The following is an 18958-nucleotide window of genomic DNA, read 5'->3' as shown; positions in this document are numbered from 1 at the left end:
TCAGCATGGGAAGGAAGAGGAAGCAGGCAGCAGCAGCAGCAGCCATTGTATGGGAGGCAGTGTATGGGAGGCAGCCTCGCTCCTCCTCGCTGCCTCAGAGTCCCTCTTTTTTTTTTAAGCCTTAAAGTTTTGGATTCTTTTTATTCCCCTCACCCCACCTTCTTCCTTCGGCAGCGACTGTCCTCCTCCTCCTCTTCTTCCTCCTCCTCCTCCCACCCAAATTCCGAGCTTTAATTTCTTTCCCAATGGGTCTGCACACATTATTTGCTTTTACATTGATTCCTATGGGGAAAATTGCTTCTACTTAAGAACGTTTCTACTTAAGAACCTGGTCACGGAACGAATTAAGTCCTTAAGTAGAGGTCCCACTGTAAATTTAAATTTAAATCCCCGAGTCCTTCGGGATTGGGCGGCATAGAAGTCAAACTAACTAACGCAGTGATTTTCAACCTTTTTTGAGCCACGGCACATTTTTTACATTTACAAAACCATGGGGCACATTGAGTTTAGTTTAGTTTAGTTTAATCAGATTTGTATGCCGCCCCTCTCCGCAGACTCGGGGCGGCTCACAGCAACAGCAATACAAGACAAATCCAATATTAAATTAATTTTAAGAACACCACAAGTTAAAAAGGGGAGTGGCTAAAAAAAGTTTGGACAAAAAAATTCTCTCTTCCTTTCGCTCTATTTCTCTCTCCCTCTTTCTCTCCCTCTTTTTTTCTCTCTCCATCCATTTCTTTCTCTCTTCCTTCTTTCCTCTTTTTTGCTCTTTCTCTCTACCTCTCTACCTCCCTCTATGTCTTTCTCTCTCCCACCTTACCTCCCTCTCTCTCTCTTTCTTTCTTTCTTTCTCTTGCTCTCTCTTGCTTTCTTTCTCTCTTGTTCTCTTTCTCTCTCTTTCTTTCTTTCTCTCTCTTGCTTGCTTTCTCTCGTTTTCTTTCTCTCTCTCTTGCTCTTTCTTTCTTTCTCTCTCTTTTTTTCTTTCTCTTGTTTTCTTTCTCTCTCTGAGCTTCGCGGCACACCTGACCCTGTCTCGCGGCACACTAGTGTGCCACGGCACACTGGTTGAAAAACACTGAACTAACGAACTAAATAAATTCATTGAATGGAATTAATTTCTTTCCTCGCTTTCTCTCCGATCCAGACCATTGAATTTGACGAAGGCGCTGGAGCGGTCTTGAGGATACAACCCCTCCGGACGCCCCGAGATGAAAACATTTATGAATGCGTGGCCCAGAATTCGGTGGCGGAGATCACGGTCAACGCCAAGCTGACTGTTCTGAGAGGTAAAACCAAAAAAAGCAAAGAAATACAGTGATACCTCATCTTACAAACGCCTCGTCATACAAACTTTTCGAGATACAAACCTGAGGTTTAAGATTTTTTTGCCTCTTCTTACAAACTATTTTCACCTTACAAACCCACCGCCGCCGCTGGGATGCCCCGCCTCCGGACTTCTGTTGCCAGCGAAGCACCCGTTTTTGCGCTACTGGGATTCTCCTGAGGCTCCCCTCCATGGGAAACCCCACCTCCGGACTTCCAGTTTTTGTGATGCTGCAGGGGAATCCCTGCAGCGCAAACAATGGGTGCTTTGCTGGCAATGGAAGTCTGGAGGTGGGGTTTCCCAGCGAGGGGAGCCTCAGTGAAATCGCAGCATCGCAAAAACACAGAGGACCGGAGGTGGAGTTTCCCATAGAGGGGAGCCTCAGGGGAATCCTAGCAGCGCAAAAACGGGCACTTCGGCTGGCAAAAGGGGTGAATTTTGGGCTTGCACACATTAATCGCTTTTCCATTGATTCCTATGGGAAACATTGTTTCGTCTTACAAACCTTTCACCTTAAGAACCTCGTCCCGGAACCAATTAAGTTTGTAAGACAAGGTATCACTGTACGTCTTGAATGTGCCTGGCGGTTGCCGTTTGGAACAGGGGTCTCCAACCTTGGCAACGTTAGGACTTGTGGACTTCAACTCCCAGAGTTCCTCAGCCAGCAAAGCTCCCTGAGGATCTCTGGGAGTTGAAGTCCACAAGTCCTAACGTTGCCAAGGTTGGAGGCCCCCGCTTTGGAGGTTCCTTCTGAATCTGAAATTACATCAAAATGCAAATTATCAGGCTCGGTGGAGCTGCTATTTAAAGCCCGCATAATCAGGATGGGTGTGAAGATGTCCTCTTTGTGTCTGTGCAAAACTAGCTGTGGGTTCACATCAGAGAAAATGTTGATAGGTTTGCAACTCATGGATTGCATTTCATTGTCTGTGTTTGAAATCTACTTCATCCCTTATCCCTTGCCATTATGACCCACGCTTCTCCTCTTTTCTGATCTGGGGGGGAAGATAGGATAGTAAATTTGCACTATGCTGAATTGCTGCCATTGGACACTAACCAAGATACAACAAGGGGTGTCTGCATTTACTGGCGTGTTTCTCCAGCTTGGCCACTTTTAAGATATCCCAAAGCTGGAAGGGACTTTGAAAGTAATAAAATCATAGACGCTTAAGATTGGATGGGACCTTGAAGGTAGTAGAACCATAGATCTCTAGAGTTGGAAGGGACCTTGGAGGTCAGATAATCATAGACTCCCATGGATGGAAGGGACCTTGGAGATCATAGATTTCTAGGGCTGGAAGGGACCTTGGAGGTCAGATAATCATAGACTCCTATGGATGGATGGGACCTTGGAGATCATAGATTTCTAGCATTAGAAGGGACCTTGGAGGTCACATAATCATAGACTCCTATGGATAGAAGGGACCTTGGAGATCATAGATTTCTACGGCTGGAAGGGACCTTGGAGGTCAGATAATTATAGACCTAGATGACCTTGGAGGTCATAGAAACATAATTCTAGGGCTAGAAGTGAACTTGGAGATCAGATAATCATAGATCTCTAGAGTTGGAAGGGACCTTGGAGGCCAGATAATCATAGACTCCTATGGATGGAAGAGACCTTGGAGATCATAGATTTCTAGGGCTGGAAGGGACCTTGGAGGTCAGATAATTATAGATATAGATGACCTTGGAGGTCATAGAAACATAATTCTAGGGTTAGAAGGGATCTTGGAGGCCAGATAATCATAGACTCCTATGGATGGAAGAGACCTTGGAGATCATAGATTTCTAGGGCTGGAAGGGACCTTGGAGGTCAGATAATTATAGATCTAGATGACCTTGGAGGTCATAGAAACATAATTCTAGGGCTAGAAGGGAACTTGGAGATCAGATAATCATAGATCTCTAGAGTTGGAAGGGACCTTGGAGGCTAGATAATCATAGACACCTATGGATGGAAGAGACTTGAAGATCATAGATTTCTAGGGCTGGAAGGGATCTTGGAGATCAGATAATCATAGATCTCTAGAGTTAGAAGGGACCTTGGAGGCCAGATAATCATAGACACCTATGGATGGAAGAGACTTGAAGATCATAGATTTCTAGGGCTGGAAGGGACTTTGGAGGTCAGATAAATAAAGACTTGGATGATAAAAAGGTTCAGCGAGTGGATTCCTGCTTTGTTTTCAATCTGCATGGGCCCAGAATAGAACACTCCCTAAGGCCAGTTCTTCTTCCTGTTGCTCGAGGTCCTTCCCTCTGCCCATTCCATAGAGCAGTGAGGGTGAACCTATGGCACGGGTGCCGTTGCCCTAGCTCAGCTCCAGTGCTCATGTGTGTGTGCCAGCCAGCTGATTTTTGGCTCAAACAGAGGCTCTGAGAGGGTGTTTTTGGTTTCCAGAGAGCCTCCAGGGAGATGGGGAAGGGCGTTTTTACTCTCCCCGGGCTCCATGGCGGTGATGGGGGAGGGCAATAGACGAGGCTACTGGGCCCACCAGAAATTGGAAAACAGGCCATTTCTGGCCTCCAGAGGCCTCCAGGGGGTGGGGAAAGCTGTTTTCGCTCTCCCCAGGCATTGAATTATGGGTGTGGACACTCGTGCCTGTGCAATAGCACATGCACACGCTCTTTCAGCACCCGAGGAAAGAAGATTCACCATCACTGAACCCAAGATCGTGCAGAATGTGGCGCGAGAGCTATTGTGGGGTTACCTAGGTTCGCCCACGTCTCTCCAACACTCCACGGCCTGCATTGGCTGCCGATAAGTTTCCGGTCACAATTCAAAGTGTTGGTAATGACCTATAAAGCCCTTCATGGCATCGGACCAGAATACCTCCGGGACAATCTTCTGCCGCACGAATCCCAGCGACCAATAAGGTCCCACAGAGTTGGCCTTCTCCTGGTCCCATCGACTAAACAGTGTCGTCTGGCGGGCCCCAGGGGAACAGCCTTCTCTGTGGCGGCCCCGGCCCTCTGGAACCAACTCCCCCTCCAGAGATTAGAACTGCCCCCACCCTCTTTTTCTTTCGTAAATTGCTTAAGACTCACCTATATCGCCAGGCATGGGGGAATTGAGACATCTCCCCCAGGCTTATATAGTTTTATGTATGGTATGCTTGTGTTGCATGGTTTTAAAATGTTGGGTTTTAATGTGTTTTCTTTTAAACATTAGATTTGTCACATTGTACATTGTTTTATTATGTTGTGGGCCGCCCCGAGTCTGCAGAGAGGGGTAGCATACAAATCTAATAAATTATTATTATTATTATTATTATTATTATTATTATTATTATGTCAGTACAACACAGCAAACGAGATCACTATGCTGGATTTTGTATTTCATCACCAGTCGGGCGCTTCCCAAGCACCTAGGACTGCGTGATGTAGCGGCGAATTATTGCCGATCCCAGTAAAGTTGCCTTTTGCAATTGACAGATGGAGATTTTGTCAATTCCAAAGGTTTTCAAATGTCTGCTGAGATCCTTTGATACTGCGTCCAGCGTGCCAAGTACCATTGGGACCACTTTCACTGGCTTTTAGAAGAGTCGTTGCAGCTCGATTTTTAGATCTTTGTATTTCACTAATTTCACTAATTTCACTAATTTTTAGATCTTCGTATTTCACTTATTATTATTATTATTATTATTATTATTATTATTATTATTATTATGAACAAGGGGGCACCATCTGAGGTCAGTTGGGGGAAAGATCAGAAGTAACATGAAAAAATATTATTTTACTGAAAGAGTAGTAGATGCTTGGAACAAACTTCCAGCAGATATGGTTGATAAATCCACAGTAACTAAATTTAAACATGCCTGGGATAAACATAGATCCATCCTAAAATAAAATACAGGAAATAGTATAAGGGCAGACTAGATGGACCAGGAGGTCTTTTTCTGCCGTCAATCTTCTATGTTTCTATCACTGCCAAAGAGAAACAGCCCGACCAACAGTTACACAGGCTGTACGTCAATGTAACAATCAACGAAATAATGATAACAAAACAGCCAGGCGCCATTGCAAAAGGCAAAATCCAACCCAACAGGTGTGCTCTGCCTGGACCCAAAGGCTCAGGGAAGCAGGTGTTTCCTTAAACAGGTAGATATTGATGCAGGAGAAGAGACGGAGGTTGAAAAGAAAAGGAGGGGAAGGGGGGGGTCTCCTGATAACCACTCTTTGACAAGCCCTGGATCAGCGTGCCTGCCAGATGGCGCACCGAGTTTCACCCGCCGAGGGATCCCCACGAGTGTGCAAGGCCCGCTCGTTGCCGCTCCGTTGGCGTTGGCAAACAGGCGAGTGTCAGCCAAGGGGGGACCGCTTGACAAGAGGACGCTGCCCCAAACAGCTGGTGCTCACTCATTATGCGGGGACGCCGTGCCGCCGCGCACAGTTTCTCCCCAACACCCATGCTGGGCTCGGAAGGCCTCATTAAGCGGCATGTTAATTGCCGGGGCTTTCTGGTTAGCAAATGAGGTTGCCGCTCACCCAGGGCGTAACGGGGACTGGAGAGAGGAGTCGGATCCCGCTGGCCCGTTGCCAAGACTGAAGGATTCGCGGCAGGAGGTGGCATTCAAGTCCTCGCCGACTGCCGACGCTCGGCATTCAGAGAGCTGGGAACAAACAGCGTGGCACAGAGGCGTGTGGGAACAGCGACAGCAATTGCCGCAGAGAAGGCCAACAGAGTGCAAATGGCAGCCGGTGCCAGCCCTGGTGATTTCCTCTCTGCCTCTTGGCACGTGAATTTCCAGCACCCCTGAGCTTCCGACACAAATCTGGAAGTCGTCACGTTGCCTCTTCAGTGCATTGCAATCTCAACGGACAACCGTTCCCTCCGTTGGCTGAAACAGGGCCCCAAGCTCCGTTTTCGGTTGCCATTGCTGCCTCCTGCAAAGCCCTGCCAGTGAAAGCTGGAGGTCCATTTTTTCCAGCAGGAGCACTTGGGTCATCCTTAGCTGTTTCCAGGGAAGCCGCAGGGGCCAGATCTAAGTCCCCCGCAGGCCAGATTTGGCCTCCGGGTTTTGAGTTTGACACCCCTGGTTTAGACCTTTACATTTCTAGGTTCTATCGTATCTCAAGTCCTCGAGAAGGGCAGCATAGAAATCTAGTAAGTAAGTAAGTAAGTAAGTAAGTAAGTAAGTACGAATCCCAGCGACCGATTAGGTCCCACAGAGTGGGGCTTCTCCGGGTCCTGTCAACTAAACAATGTCGTTTGGCGGGATCCAGGGGAAGAGCCTTCTCTGTGGCGGCCCTAGCCCTCTGGAACCAACTCCCTCCAGAGATCAGAATTGCCCCCACCCTCCTCGCCTTTCGTAAGCTCCTTAAAACCCACCTCTGCCGTCAGGCATGGGGGAACTGAGATGTTCTTTCCCCCTGGGCCTCTACAGTTTATGCATGGTATGTCAGTATGTATGTCTGGTTTTTAATAATAAGGGTTTTTAGTCGTTTTATTATTGGATTGCTACATATTGTTTTTATCACTGTTGTTAGTCGCCCCGAGTCCACGGAGAGGGGCAGTATACAAATCCAGTAAGTAAGTAATAAATAAGTAGATAGATAGATAGATAGATAGATAGATAGATAGATAGATAGATAGATAGATAGATAGATAGATAAATAAATTTCCTTGTGTGTGCAATCACACTTGGCCAATAAAGAATTCTATTCCATTCCATTCTATTCTATTCTATTCTAAATGGTCACCTAACATCAAAAACGTCATCGAAAAAGCACAACGAAGAATGTTCTTTCTGCGCCAACTCAGGAAGCTCAAACTGCCCAAGGAGCTGCTGATACAGTTACAATTACAATAATTACAATAATTCACTTAACGAATTACAATTCTACAGAGGAATCATTGAGTCTGTCATCTGCACCTCTGTAGCTGTCTGGTTTGGTGCTGCAACCCAACAAGACCGACACAGACTTCAGAGGAGAATCAGAACTGCAGAAAAAATAGTGGCTGCCAACCTGCCTTCCATTGAGTCAGAAAGAGGGCTGGGAAAATATTTACTGACCCCCTGCATCCTGGACACAAATTATTTCAACTCCTACCCTCAAAACGTCGCTGCAGAGCACCGCACACCCTGGCAACTAGACACAAAACAGCTTTTTCCTCAACACCATCACTCTGCTAAACAAATAATTCCCTCAACACTGTCAAACTATTTACTAAGTCTGCACTATTATTACTACTAGTTTTTTCTCATCATCCCTATCACCCATCTCCTACCAGGTATGACTGTAACTTGTTGCTTCTATCCTTAAGATTTTTTATTAATATTGATTGTTTCCTCATTGCTTATTTGACCCCTATGACAATCATTAAGTGTTGGACCTCATGATTCTTGACAAATGTCTCTTTTTCTTTTATGTACATTGAGAGCCTATGCACCAAAGACAAATTCCTTGTGTGTCCAATCACACTTGGCCAATGAAGAATTCTATTTTATTCTAATATAAAATGCAAAAACATAAAAGCAAATAGTCAGAAAAATAAGGGAGGGAAAGAGAAGCGTGGAGAAGAAAAATCATGACCCCCTTCCGGGCATCATCAAATAATTCCAGTGTCTGAGCTTGCTTCCTGAATGTCAATTTGGGAATTTGCATAAGAAAATACATTTATAACTTCAAAAACCCTCTTCTGAATCTCCTTTAATGGGGCATCTTGATTAGGCCCTTTGTTTTCAAAACGCTGAATAAGCTAAATTTGGGGTTGATTTTTATCATTGTTACAGGTAGTCTTCAATTTACCATGTCAATCCCTTTTAATTAGTTTATAAAATATAAAATACAAAAGTGCAAAGGCAAATAATAGGGAAACAGGGGAGGGAAAAGGGTAGAGAGGAAGAGGGGAAAAAGAAAGAAAAGGCATTGGTTTCCAACCCCCTTTGATGCAGTAGAATAATGCAGTAGCTTGCCTCCAGAAGTGGTGAATGCCCCAACACTGGAAGTTTTTAAGCAGATGTTGGATAACCATCTGTCTGAAGTGGTGTAGGGTTTCCTGCCTAAGCTGGGGGTTGGACTAGAAGACCTCCAAGGTCCCTTCCAACTCTGTTGTTGTTGTTGTTGTTATTGTTGTTGTTGTTAAACTGAGTTGACTTCAGCTCCCAGAATTCCCAGTCAGCATGCTTTAAGAAGAGTGGACTTCAACTCCCAGAATTCCCAAGTCCACTCTACTTTAATATGATGATTTCTACTTCCAGAATTCCCTAGCCTAGACCACTAAGCTTTAAGAGGGATGGATTACCACTTCCAGAATCCCCCAGTCAACAATAGGAGCCTTTGATTGTTGTTTGTTTGTTTGTTTGTTTGTTTGTTTGTTTGTTTGTTTGTTTGTTTGTTCGTTCGTTCGTTCGTTCATTCATCCATTCATTTATTTGTTTGTTTGTTTGTTTGTTAGATTTGTATGCCTCCCCTCTCCGTAGACTCGGGGCGGCTCACAGCAACAATAAAACAATGTACAACAAATCTAATAATTTAAAAAAACACTAAAAACCTCATTATTAAAAGCAAACATACACACAACCCATACCATGCATAAACTGTATAGGCCCGGGGGAGATGTCTCAATTCCCCCATGCCTGACGGCAAAGATGGGTTTTAAGGAGTTTGCGAAAGGCAAGGAGGGTGTTGTTGTTGTTGTTTTTATTGTTATTATTATTATTATTATTATTATTATTATTATTATTATTATTATTATATGGTAACATCACACCCCAATTAGGCGTAGTGATTTCTGACAGTCTCAAAATGGGTGAACAGTGCAGTCAGGCAGTAGGGAAAGCAAGTAGGATGCTTGGCTGCATAGCTAGAGGTATAACAAGCAGGAAGAGGGAGATTATGATCCCGCTATATAGAATGCTGGTGAGACCACATTTGGAATACTGTGTTCAGTTCTGGAGACCTCACCTACAAAAAGATATTGACAAAATTGAACGGGTCCAAAGACGGGCTACAAGAATGGTGGAAGGTCTTAAGTATAAAACGTATCAGGAAAGACTTAATGAACTCAATCTGTATAGTCTGGAGGACAGAAGGAAAAGGGGGGACATGATCGAAACATTTAAATATGTTAAAGGGTTAAATAAGGTTCAGGAGGGAAGTGTTTTTAATAGGAAAGTGAACACAAGAACAAGGGGACACAATCTGAGGTTAGTTGGGGGAAAGATCAAAAGCAACATGAGAAAATATTATTTTACTGAAAGAGTAGTAGATCCTTGGAACAAACTTCCAGCAGACGTGGTAGATAAATCCACAGTAACTGTATTTAAACATGCCTGGGATAAACATATATCCGTCCTAAGATAAAATACAGAAAATAGTATAAGGGCAGACTAGATGGACCATGGGGTCTTTTTCTGCCGTCAGACTTCTATGTTTCTATGTTTCTATGTTTCAATTTTCCCTTTTTCATAATAGCATAAATTAGCCAACAACAAACCCATCTCATCGGTAAAACCCAAAATCAAAGTTTCATTTTCCTTCCCCCACCTTGAGCATGAAGTCCAGAAGCGGTTTCCAAGTAGAAACAAAAGTACTACTTTGTCTTTTTTTTTCTTTGATCAAAGCAATCAGTTTAGCCATCTGGGCTAACTCCCATCACTTTTTGCAGCCCTGAGTCCATTGTGGGGATCGAAATATCCCTCCATTTTTTTGCGTAAAACAATCTTGCGGCTGTCAACATTCTCTCTGAGCTTGGTGGGTTTTTTGCAGACGTTTCATGACCCAACTAGCTAACATCATCAGTGTTAGAAAGGGAGGAGGAGGAAGATTATTTTAGGATCCTTGATTCTCTTTGAATGTGGTGGTCTCAAGAGCCGCATCGGGAAACGAACCCCTTTTGCCTCCCGAGACTTCCTGCCTTGGCTCATTAATTGCATGAACACCTGCAAATCCACCGCTGATTAAAAACTGTATACGATCGTTTATATTGTACGTGCCATGTTCATCCACCAGCTTACAGGAAAATCACCTCCGCATCATTAGATTGAATGAGCTTGGGGGGTTTTAATCCAGCCCCCTGCTCAAGCAAGAGAACCAGTAGTGCAGATCTGGGCAAGGGGCCCACCCACTGTCTGTGACTGGTCCGCCAGCTATCTCTGACCGGGCCGCGGAGGTCGGGGTCTGCTCCAGTGCAAGGATGAAAGAGCTCACCGCGTCTGCAGGGACTTGTTCTGTCGAGCTCTCTGGTAGAATCCTCCCAAAAATTCACAGGTACAAATTTCAGACACACACACGTTTGAAAATTCAAAACAATGTTCTTTATAATGAAAATTCACTTAAACCAAGCCCTCTTTTGGTATAGCAAAGAGCCCTCGTCTCCAAACAAACTGGTAATTTGTACAAGTCCTTTATCAGTTCTGTGATACTTAGCTTGCAGCTGTGAGGCAATTCACAGTCCTTCTTCTTTCACAAAGTGAAACATACTTTGCCCTGGTTTAGTTTCAAAGCGGGGGAAAATCAGCACACAAAAGGTCAAAGTCAGTAAAGCAGTCACGAAACACAAAGATCAGATAATCCTCCACAATGGCCAAACCCACAGGCTGCTCTTTATAGCAGCCTCACTAATGACCACAGCCCCACCCAACCACAGGTGGCCTCATTTTCTTTGATAATAATCTCTCAGTTGTTGCTGCCTATGCATCGCTCTCCGCATGTGTGGCTGTATCATTAACTCTTGTTCTGAATCCAAGGAGGAGCTAGATAATTGATCTCCTTCTGAGCTGTCTGCCACACTCTCCTCCTCCCTGTCACTCATGTCTTCTTGGTCAGAGGAGCCTTCATCAGCAGATTTCACCGGGGGTAAAACAGGCCTGCAGCATGTGGATGTCTCCCCCACATGCACAGTCCTTGGGGCAGGAGCTGAGGCAGAGCTAACCACAACAGGACTCCTCCGGTTCCTGGTTTCCTGATGAATCATGAGGAAAGCAGGAACCGGAGGAGTCTCGGCAGACGCAGTGAGCTCTTTCATCCTCACACTGGAGCGGACCCCGACCTCCTACCGAGAGCGGTCGAGCACAGAAACTATGCAAAACCGCCAGCACAGTGACTATGGTGCACCGTGTTGCCGTAAAGCAAACAATTAGGGCTCTGTAGAGTGAGTCTGGGTGTTTAGGTCAGGCCAAGGTCTGGGTCTTTACAGTATTGGGTAGAACTGAGTTAATTATATTAGTCCGTCTCTCTAAAACCATCCCAATTTCTCATGCGGCCCCATGGCAAAATTAATTGCCCACCCCTGCAGTAGTGGGTTCCTACCAGGACAGTAGAAGACAGCATGCCTGTACTTGGCACGCTGGGCGCAGTGCCAAAGGATCTCAGTGGACATTTGAAAACCATCGGAATTGACAAAATCTCCATCTGTCACTTGCAAAAGGCCGCTTTACTGGGATCGGCAAACATAATTCGCTGCTACATCACGCAGTCCTAGGTGCTTGGGAAGCGCCCGATTGGTGATGAAATATGAAATCCAGTATAGTGATCTCGTTTGCTGTGTTGTATAATAATAATAATAATAATAATAATAATAATAATAATAATAATAATAATAATAATAATAATAGTTTTGTCGGGCTCTCTGGTAGAATCCTCCCAAAAATTCACAGGTACAAATTTCAGACACACACACACGTTTGAAAATTCAAAACAATGTTCTTTATAATGAAAATTCACTTATAGCAAAGAGCACTCGTCTCCAAACAAACTGGTAATTTATACAAGTCCCTTAACAGTTCTGTGATACTTAGCTTGCAGCTGTGAGGCAATTCACAGTCCTTCTTCTTTCACAAAGTGAAACACACTTTGCTCTGGTTTAGTTTCAAAGCGGGGAAAAATCAGCACACAAAAAGTCAAAGTCAGTAAAGCAGTCACGAAACACAAGGATCAGATAATCCTCCACAATGGCTAAACCCACAGGTTGCTATTTATAGCAGCCTCACTAATTACCACAGCCCCACCCAACCACAGGTGGCCTCATTTTCTTTGATAATAATCTCTCAGTTGTTGCTGCCTATGCATCGCTCTCCGCATGCGTGGCTGTATCATTAACTCTTGTTCTGAATCCAAGGAGGAGCTAGATAATTGATCTCCTTCTGAGCTGTCTGCCACACTCTCCTCCTCCCTGTCACTCATGTCTTCTTGGTCAGAGGAGCCTTCATCATCAGATTCCACCGGGAGCAAAACAGGCCTGCAGCATGTGGATGTCTCCCCCACATCCACAGTCCTTGGGGCAGGAGCTGGGCCAGAGCTAACCACAACAAGTAATAGTAATAATAGTAATAATAGTAATAATCCATCGTATCCAATATTGGGTTGCTAGCCAGTATGGGCCACACTGCGTACCGATAGCAAAAATGGAGCTGTGCACATGCCCTAATGAGATTTTGCTTCTGCGCATGCTCAGGAAGCATAATCTTGCAAGAGGACACGCGTGCTTGTGAGATTTTGGCAATCTTTTGCTTCTGCGCATGCGCGGAAGCAAAAACAAATTCACCGAAATCTCTTTCGTGCCTCCTCTCGCCAGATTTTGCTTCTAGCTGGGGCGCCCACACGTGCCCACCGCCGTACCTATCGTCCCCATCCTATGGACGGGAAGGGGTGGGAATCCGTTTTTTTAATTAGGTGCTTTGCTTTTCCGAATGCCGCTCGGCGCCCCTCCTTTGCAGGCTGCAGCTGTGTTTTGCAGAGGCAATAAATTCCAAGCGAAGGCACGCATTTGGGACCGCAGGATCTGGAATTTAATTTAGGGGCATTTGCAAACCACCACCAAAATCTGCTCCTGTTTTTGTTTGTGTGTGTGTGTTTGTTTTTATGTGCCAAAAGAGACCCATCCACCGGTTGGTGGATATGTTTGTTAAAAAAAGAAGGCACCAGTTCTTGAGCCAAATGTTCCTTTATTAAAAAATCCGTGACTTTATTAGAAAGGGTGGAGAACATTAGTGTGTCTCTTTGTCAGAGCTGGAGAAGCTTCTTGGATGAGAAGCGAAACATCTTTTTAATTTTTAAAAAATCGATTTTCATATTAACAATATAATCATTAAATATGCACACAACACATAGCAGTGTGCTCAGTGTTCTAAATGCCCACCACCAAACAACATTCATACCCCTCCACCAAAATGGGGGCATAATTTCTATATACCATTTAAACTCAAGAGCAATATATCTATTTACATATTATAACTTCAGAAGAGAAGGATTTAGGGGTAGTGATTTCTCAAAATGGGTGAGCAGTGTGCTCGGGCAGTAGGAAAAGCAAGTAGGATGCTTGGCTGCATAGCTAGAGGTCATTATGGTCATTAATTCGTGCCAGTCATTAAGTGGACCATTATGTCAGGGACTCCATTTTATGACACGTTTGAGGCAGCTGTTAAGTGAATCCCCATAGTCGCTAAGTGAATCTGAAGCTGTTTATTGAACTCATTGTCCTCAATGGGCAGGTTTTTCTGGAAATAAATGGTTTTTAGCAAGATGGATGGATGGATGGAAAGATAGGTAGATAGATAGACAGACAGACATGATGGATGGATGGACGGACGGACAGACAGACAGATAATATTTTATTTATTTATTTATATTTATTTTATTATTTAGACTCGGGGTGGTTCACAACAAAATGAAACAATTCATGACAAATCTAAATTATAGTTTAAAATATTAAAAAAAAAACAATTTACTAAGCAAACATACATACAAACATACCATGCATAAATTGTATATGCCCGGGGGAGATGTCTCAGTTCCCCCATGCTTGATGACAAAGGTGGGTTTTAAGGAGCTTACGAAAGGCAAGGAGAGTAGGGGCAGTTCTAATCTCTGGGGGGAGTTGGTTCCAGAGAGTCGGGGCCGCCACAGAGAAGGCTCTTCCCCTGGGGCCCACCAATCAACATTGTTTAGTTGACGGGACCCGGAGAAGGCCCACTCTGTGGGACCTAATCGGTTGCTGGGATTCGTGCGGCAGAAGGCGGTCTTGGAGATATTCTGGTCCAATGCCATGAAGGGCTTTAAAGGTCATAACCAACACTTTGAATTGTGACCGGAAATTGATCGGCAACCAATGCAGAGTGCGGAGTGTTGGTGAAACATGGGCATACCTAGGTAAGCCCATGACTGCTCTCGCAGCTGGGTGGAAACTAAACAAGGGGAGAAGTAACATAGAACTAAGGAGAAATTTCCTGACAGTCAGAACGGTTGATCAGTGGAACAGCTTGCCTCCAGAAGTTTTGAATGCCCCAACACTGGAAGTTTTAAAGCAGATGTTAGATAACCAGGACCCGAAGAAGGCCAATTCTGTGGGACCTAATCGGTCCTGGGATTCGTGCATCCAAAACTAAATCAGAGTCCAAGGCAAAGCATCCCTATAGTAAGAAGACCATCCCCGCTGGCCTCCTCACTCCCTCACCCCAGATTTTTGGAGCGCTGGCTTGGCCGACTGTAGGGTTGGCCTGGCTGTCCACTGCGGAATTGGGGCCGGTGTTAAGCATTCTGAAGCCCAATGTCTGGGTTGGCCGTATCCCATTGCTTCGGAGCTAGGGGTCATGGATTGCTTCATTTGGCCGGGTCGGTGCTGGGACTGGGGAACCCGAACAATGCCCCAAGGAGTTGGGTTAGCTGGGTGAATGTTCTCCTCATCATCATCTTCCTCCTCCTCCTCCTCTTCCTCTCCACAAATTCCACTCCTTTGTAGAATTGATGATGTTATCTAGTTTGGTAAGGAGATGTTGATATCCCTAGAGGCGTCTGTAATATGGTAAATGGTTTAGCTTTAGTAGATAAATGGTCTAAGCAATGGAAACTGCAGTTTAATGTTTCCAAATGTAAAATAATGCACTTGGGGAAAAGGAATCCTCAATCTGAGTATTGTATTGGCAGTTCTGTGTTAGCAAAAACTTCAGAAGAGAAGGATTTAGGGGTAGTGATTTCTGACAGTCTCAAAATGGGTGAACAGTGCAGTCAGGCGGTAGGAAAAGCAAGTAGGATGCTTGGCTGCATAACTAGAGGTATAACAAGCAGGAAGAGGGAAATTATGATCCCGCTATATAGAGTGCTGGTGAGACCACATTTGGAATACTGTGTTCAGTTCTGGAGACCTCACCTACAAAAAGATATTGACAAAATTGAACGGGTCCAAAGACGGGCTGCAAGAATGGTGGAAGGTCTTAAGCATAAAACGTATCAGGAAAGATTTAATGAACTCCATCTGTATAGTCTGGAGGACAGAAGGAAAAGGGGGGACATGATCGAAACATTTAAATATATTAAAGGGTTAAATAAGGTCCAGGAGGGAAGTGTTTTTAATAGGAAAGTGAACACAAGAACAAGGGGACACAATCTGAATTTAGTTGGGGGAAAGATCAAAAGCAACGTGAGGAAATATTATTTTACTGAAAGAGTAGTAGATGCTTGGAACAAACTTCCAGCAGACGTGGTTGGTAAATCCAGAGTCACTGAATTTAAACATGCCTGGGATAAACATATATCCACCCTAAGATAAAATACAGGAAATAGTTTAAGGGCAGACTAGATGGACCAGGAGGTCTTTTTCTGCCGTCAATCTTCTATGTTTCTATGTTTCTATGTCTGAAAGAAGACAACCATGCTCAGAATTCATCAAGGATCCCATAATCCTCCTCCTAAGCTTAACTCCCTTCTAGCACTGTTGATGTTACCTAATGAGTAATGAGACCTCTACAAGAAATACATACAGGCTTGGCTGATGGGCTTTGTTGGCTGGCCGATGCTCCTGGCAGAGAACCCCACCCACCGCTTCCAGGACGCAACTGGGTTCCACTGTTTCTGTTATTGTGGTTGTCCACAATAGCGGCAACAAAGCACCCCTCCCTTGGGCCACTTAAATAAGTGGGCCCTTTCTCCCCCCCCCCCCCCGTCGGGGAAGCCCGTTTGCCCACCAACTGCATCTCGAATCCAATCCCCAGCCACGCTGGGTTTGGGTCTTAATTAAACTCGGAGGAATTTTTGCTCAATGTGGCCCCAGAGATTTAACATTTCTGCTTAATTAGAAAGGCTGAGGTCATAAGCAGGGGGTGTATGCCTTCCCGAAAAACTGCCCACACTCTGCCTATTGAGAGCCCCCCCTCCCCATCCTTGCCGGATTAATTAGTTGGTGAAATTAAGCAGGGTGGGCTCAGGCCAGGCAAAGGGGGGCTTCGATGGGGATGAAGCTTTGGGGCACGACGTCACCGCCAGCCAATGGGAGGCACAGCATTGTTTTTTCAGCCTCAGATATTATAAGCTGCTCTGGTGGAGGGGATAGATTAGATAGATAGATAGATAGATAGATAGATAGATAGATAGATAGATAGATAGATAGATAGATAGATAGATAGATAGATAGTGAGATAGAGAGAGAGAGAGAGAGAGAGAGAGAGAGAGATGATAGATAATAATAATAATAATAATAATAATAATAATAATAATAATAATAATCCCAGTGACTGATTACATCCCACAGAGTTGGCCTTCTCCGGATCCCGTCAACAAAACAGTGTCATCTGGCGGGACCTAGGGGAAGAGCCTTCTCTGTGGAGGCCCCAGCCTTTTGGAATCAACTCCCCCCAGAGATTAGGACTGCCCCCATGCTTCTTGCCTTTTGCAAACTCTTAAAAACCCACCTCTGCCGCCAGGCATGGGGAAATTGATTCCCCCTGGCCGTTTTGTTTTATGTATGGTTTGTTTCGGGTGTATGACTGTTTTTATACCAAGGGTTTTAACTGTTCTTTGTAATCATTGGATTTGAACTGTGCTTTGCTGTTGTGAGCCGCTCCGAGTCTCCAGAGAGAGGCGGCATACAAATCTAATTAATTGATTGATTGATTAATTGATTAATTAATAAAACAAATCTTAAGGATACAAGCAACAAGTTACAGTCTTACAGCCATAAGTGGGAGGAGATGGGTGATAGGAATGATGAGAAAAAGTAGTAGTAGTAGCAGTAGTAATAATAGTAGTGCAGCCTTAGGGAATAGTTTCACAGTGTTGAGGGAATTATTTGTTTAGCAGAGTGATGGCATTCGGGGGAAAAACTGTTCTTGTGTCTAGTTGTTTTGGTGTGCAGTGCTCTGTTTTGAGGGCAGGAGTTGAAACAGCTTGTGTCCAGGATGTGAGGGGTCAGTAAATATTTTCACCGCCTTCTTTTTGACTCGTGCAGTATCCAGGTGCTCAATGGAAGGCAGGTTGGCAGCCATTATTTTTTCTGCAGTTCTGATTCTCCTCTGAAGTCTCTGTCAGACTCTGTGTGCTATATCTAAAGTAAACACTATTTTATACACTTTAATGTATCATATGACTGAATAATTACTCCTATCTCCTGGAAATCTGTTGGAATCCCATGTTTCCTCTGGGCATGTTTATTTATTGATTTATTTATTTATTGATTGATTGATTGGATTTGTATGCCGCCCCTCTCCGGAGACTCGGGGCAGCTAACAGAAATAATAAGACAGCGTATAACAATAATCCAACACTAAAAACAATTAAAACCCATTATAATAAAAAAACCAAACATACATACAGACGTACCATGCATAAAATTGTAAAGGCCTAGGGGGAAAGGGTATCTCAATTCCCCCATGCCTGGCGGCAGAGGTGGGTTTTATGTAGCTTACGAAAGGCAAGGAGGGTGGGGGCAATTCTAATCTCTGGGGGGAGTTGGTTCCAGAGGGCCGGGGCCGCCACAGAGAAGGCTCTTCCCCTGGGTCCCGCCAAGCGGCATTGTTTAGTTGACAGGACCCGGAGAAGGCCAACTCTGTGGGACCTAACTGGTCGCTGGGATTCGTGCAGCAGAAGGCGGTCCCGGAGATAATCTGGTCCGGTGCCATGAAGGGCTTTATAGATCATAACCAACACTTTGAATTGGGACCGGAAACTGATCAGCAACCAATGCAGACTGCGGAGTGTTGGTGTAACAAGGGCATACCTGGGGAAGCCCATGATTGCTCTCGCAGCTGCATTCTGCACGATCTGAAGTTTCCGAACACTTTTCAAAGGTAGCCCCATGTAGAGAGCGTTATCAAGTGTCCTTGATAACTCAAGGGGCCTGCACACTCCTTAACTCAGCCAACACTCAGATAAGCAGGGATTGAGCCCAGACAAACAATGCTTTCTGCTTTGATACATCCAAGCATTCTAACCCTTCTCTTCTTTGCTGGCTTTTAACAGAGGACCAGTTGCCTCCTGGATTCCCGGTCATTGACATGGGCCCTCAGCTGAAGGTGGTTGAACGTACGCGGACAGCTACAATGCTCTGTGCCGCCAGCGGGAATCCAGATCCAGAGATCACCTGGTTTAAAGATTTCTTGCCTGTTGACCCCAGTGCTAGCAATGGACGAATCAAGCAACTAAGATCCGGTAAGGTATACAGGACTTTTCCTGTCCTTTTCTTTCTCTCTCTTGGGTTGACGCTCTCTGTTTTTTCCATTGACAAATTTCAGTTTACCGAAGTGCAAAATGCAAAGAAAGTAAGGAAGGAAAAAAGGAAGAGAAATATGTGTAGGGTAAAAAGAAAATGACAAAAAAAGATATTGAGTTCTGATTCTTTTTAGCACAGCAGAATAAGGTAAATAACCTTTTACTTTTGCACAGTAATTACGTGATGACCTATTTCTATTTTTAAAA

General features: G+C 44.6%; 1 protein-coding gene across 1 annotated transcript in view; it reads left to right on the top strand.

Moving 5' to 3' along the window:
• Positions 1-18958, top strand: part of PTPRS (protein tyrosine phosphatase receptor type S) — a 301225-nt gene that overhangs the window by 104156 nt on the left and 178111 nt on the right. Inside the window, exons 4-5 of the mRNA XM_070744606.1 lie at positions 1145-1286; positions 18503-18691. Of these exons, the coding sequence (XP_070600707.1) occupies positions 1145-1286; positions 18503-18691 (331 nt within the window). The remainder of the gene's footprint in view (positions 1-1144; positions 1287-18502; positions 18692-18958) is intronic.

The sequence above is a fragment of the Erythrolamprus reginae genome, chromosome 1 (assembly GCF_031021105.1).
Source record: "Erythrolamprus reginae isolate rEryReg1 chromosome 1, rEryReg1.hap1, whole genome shotgun sequence".
Taxonomy (NCBI): Eukaryota; Metazoa; Chordata; class Lepidosauria; order Squamata; family Dipsadidae; genus Erythrolamprus; species Erythrolamprus reginae.
This window is presented reverse-complemented; position numbering and strand designations above follow the sequence as displayed.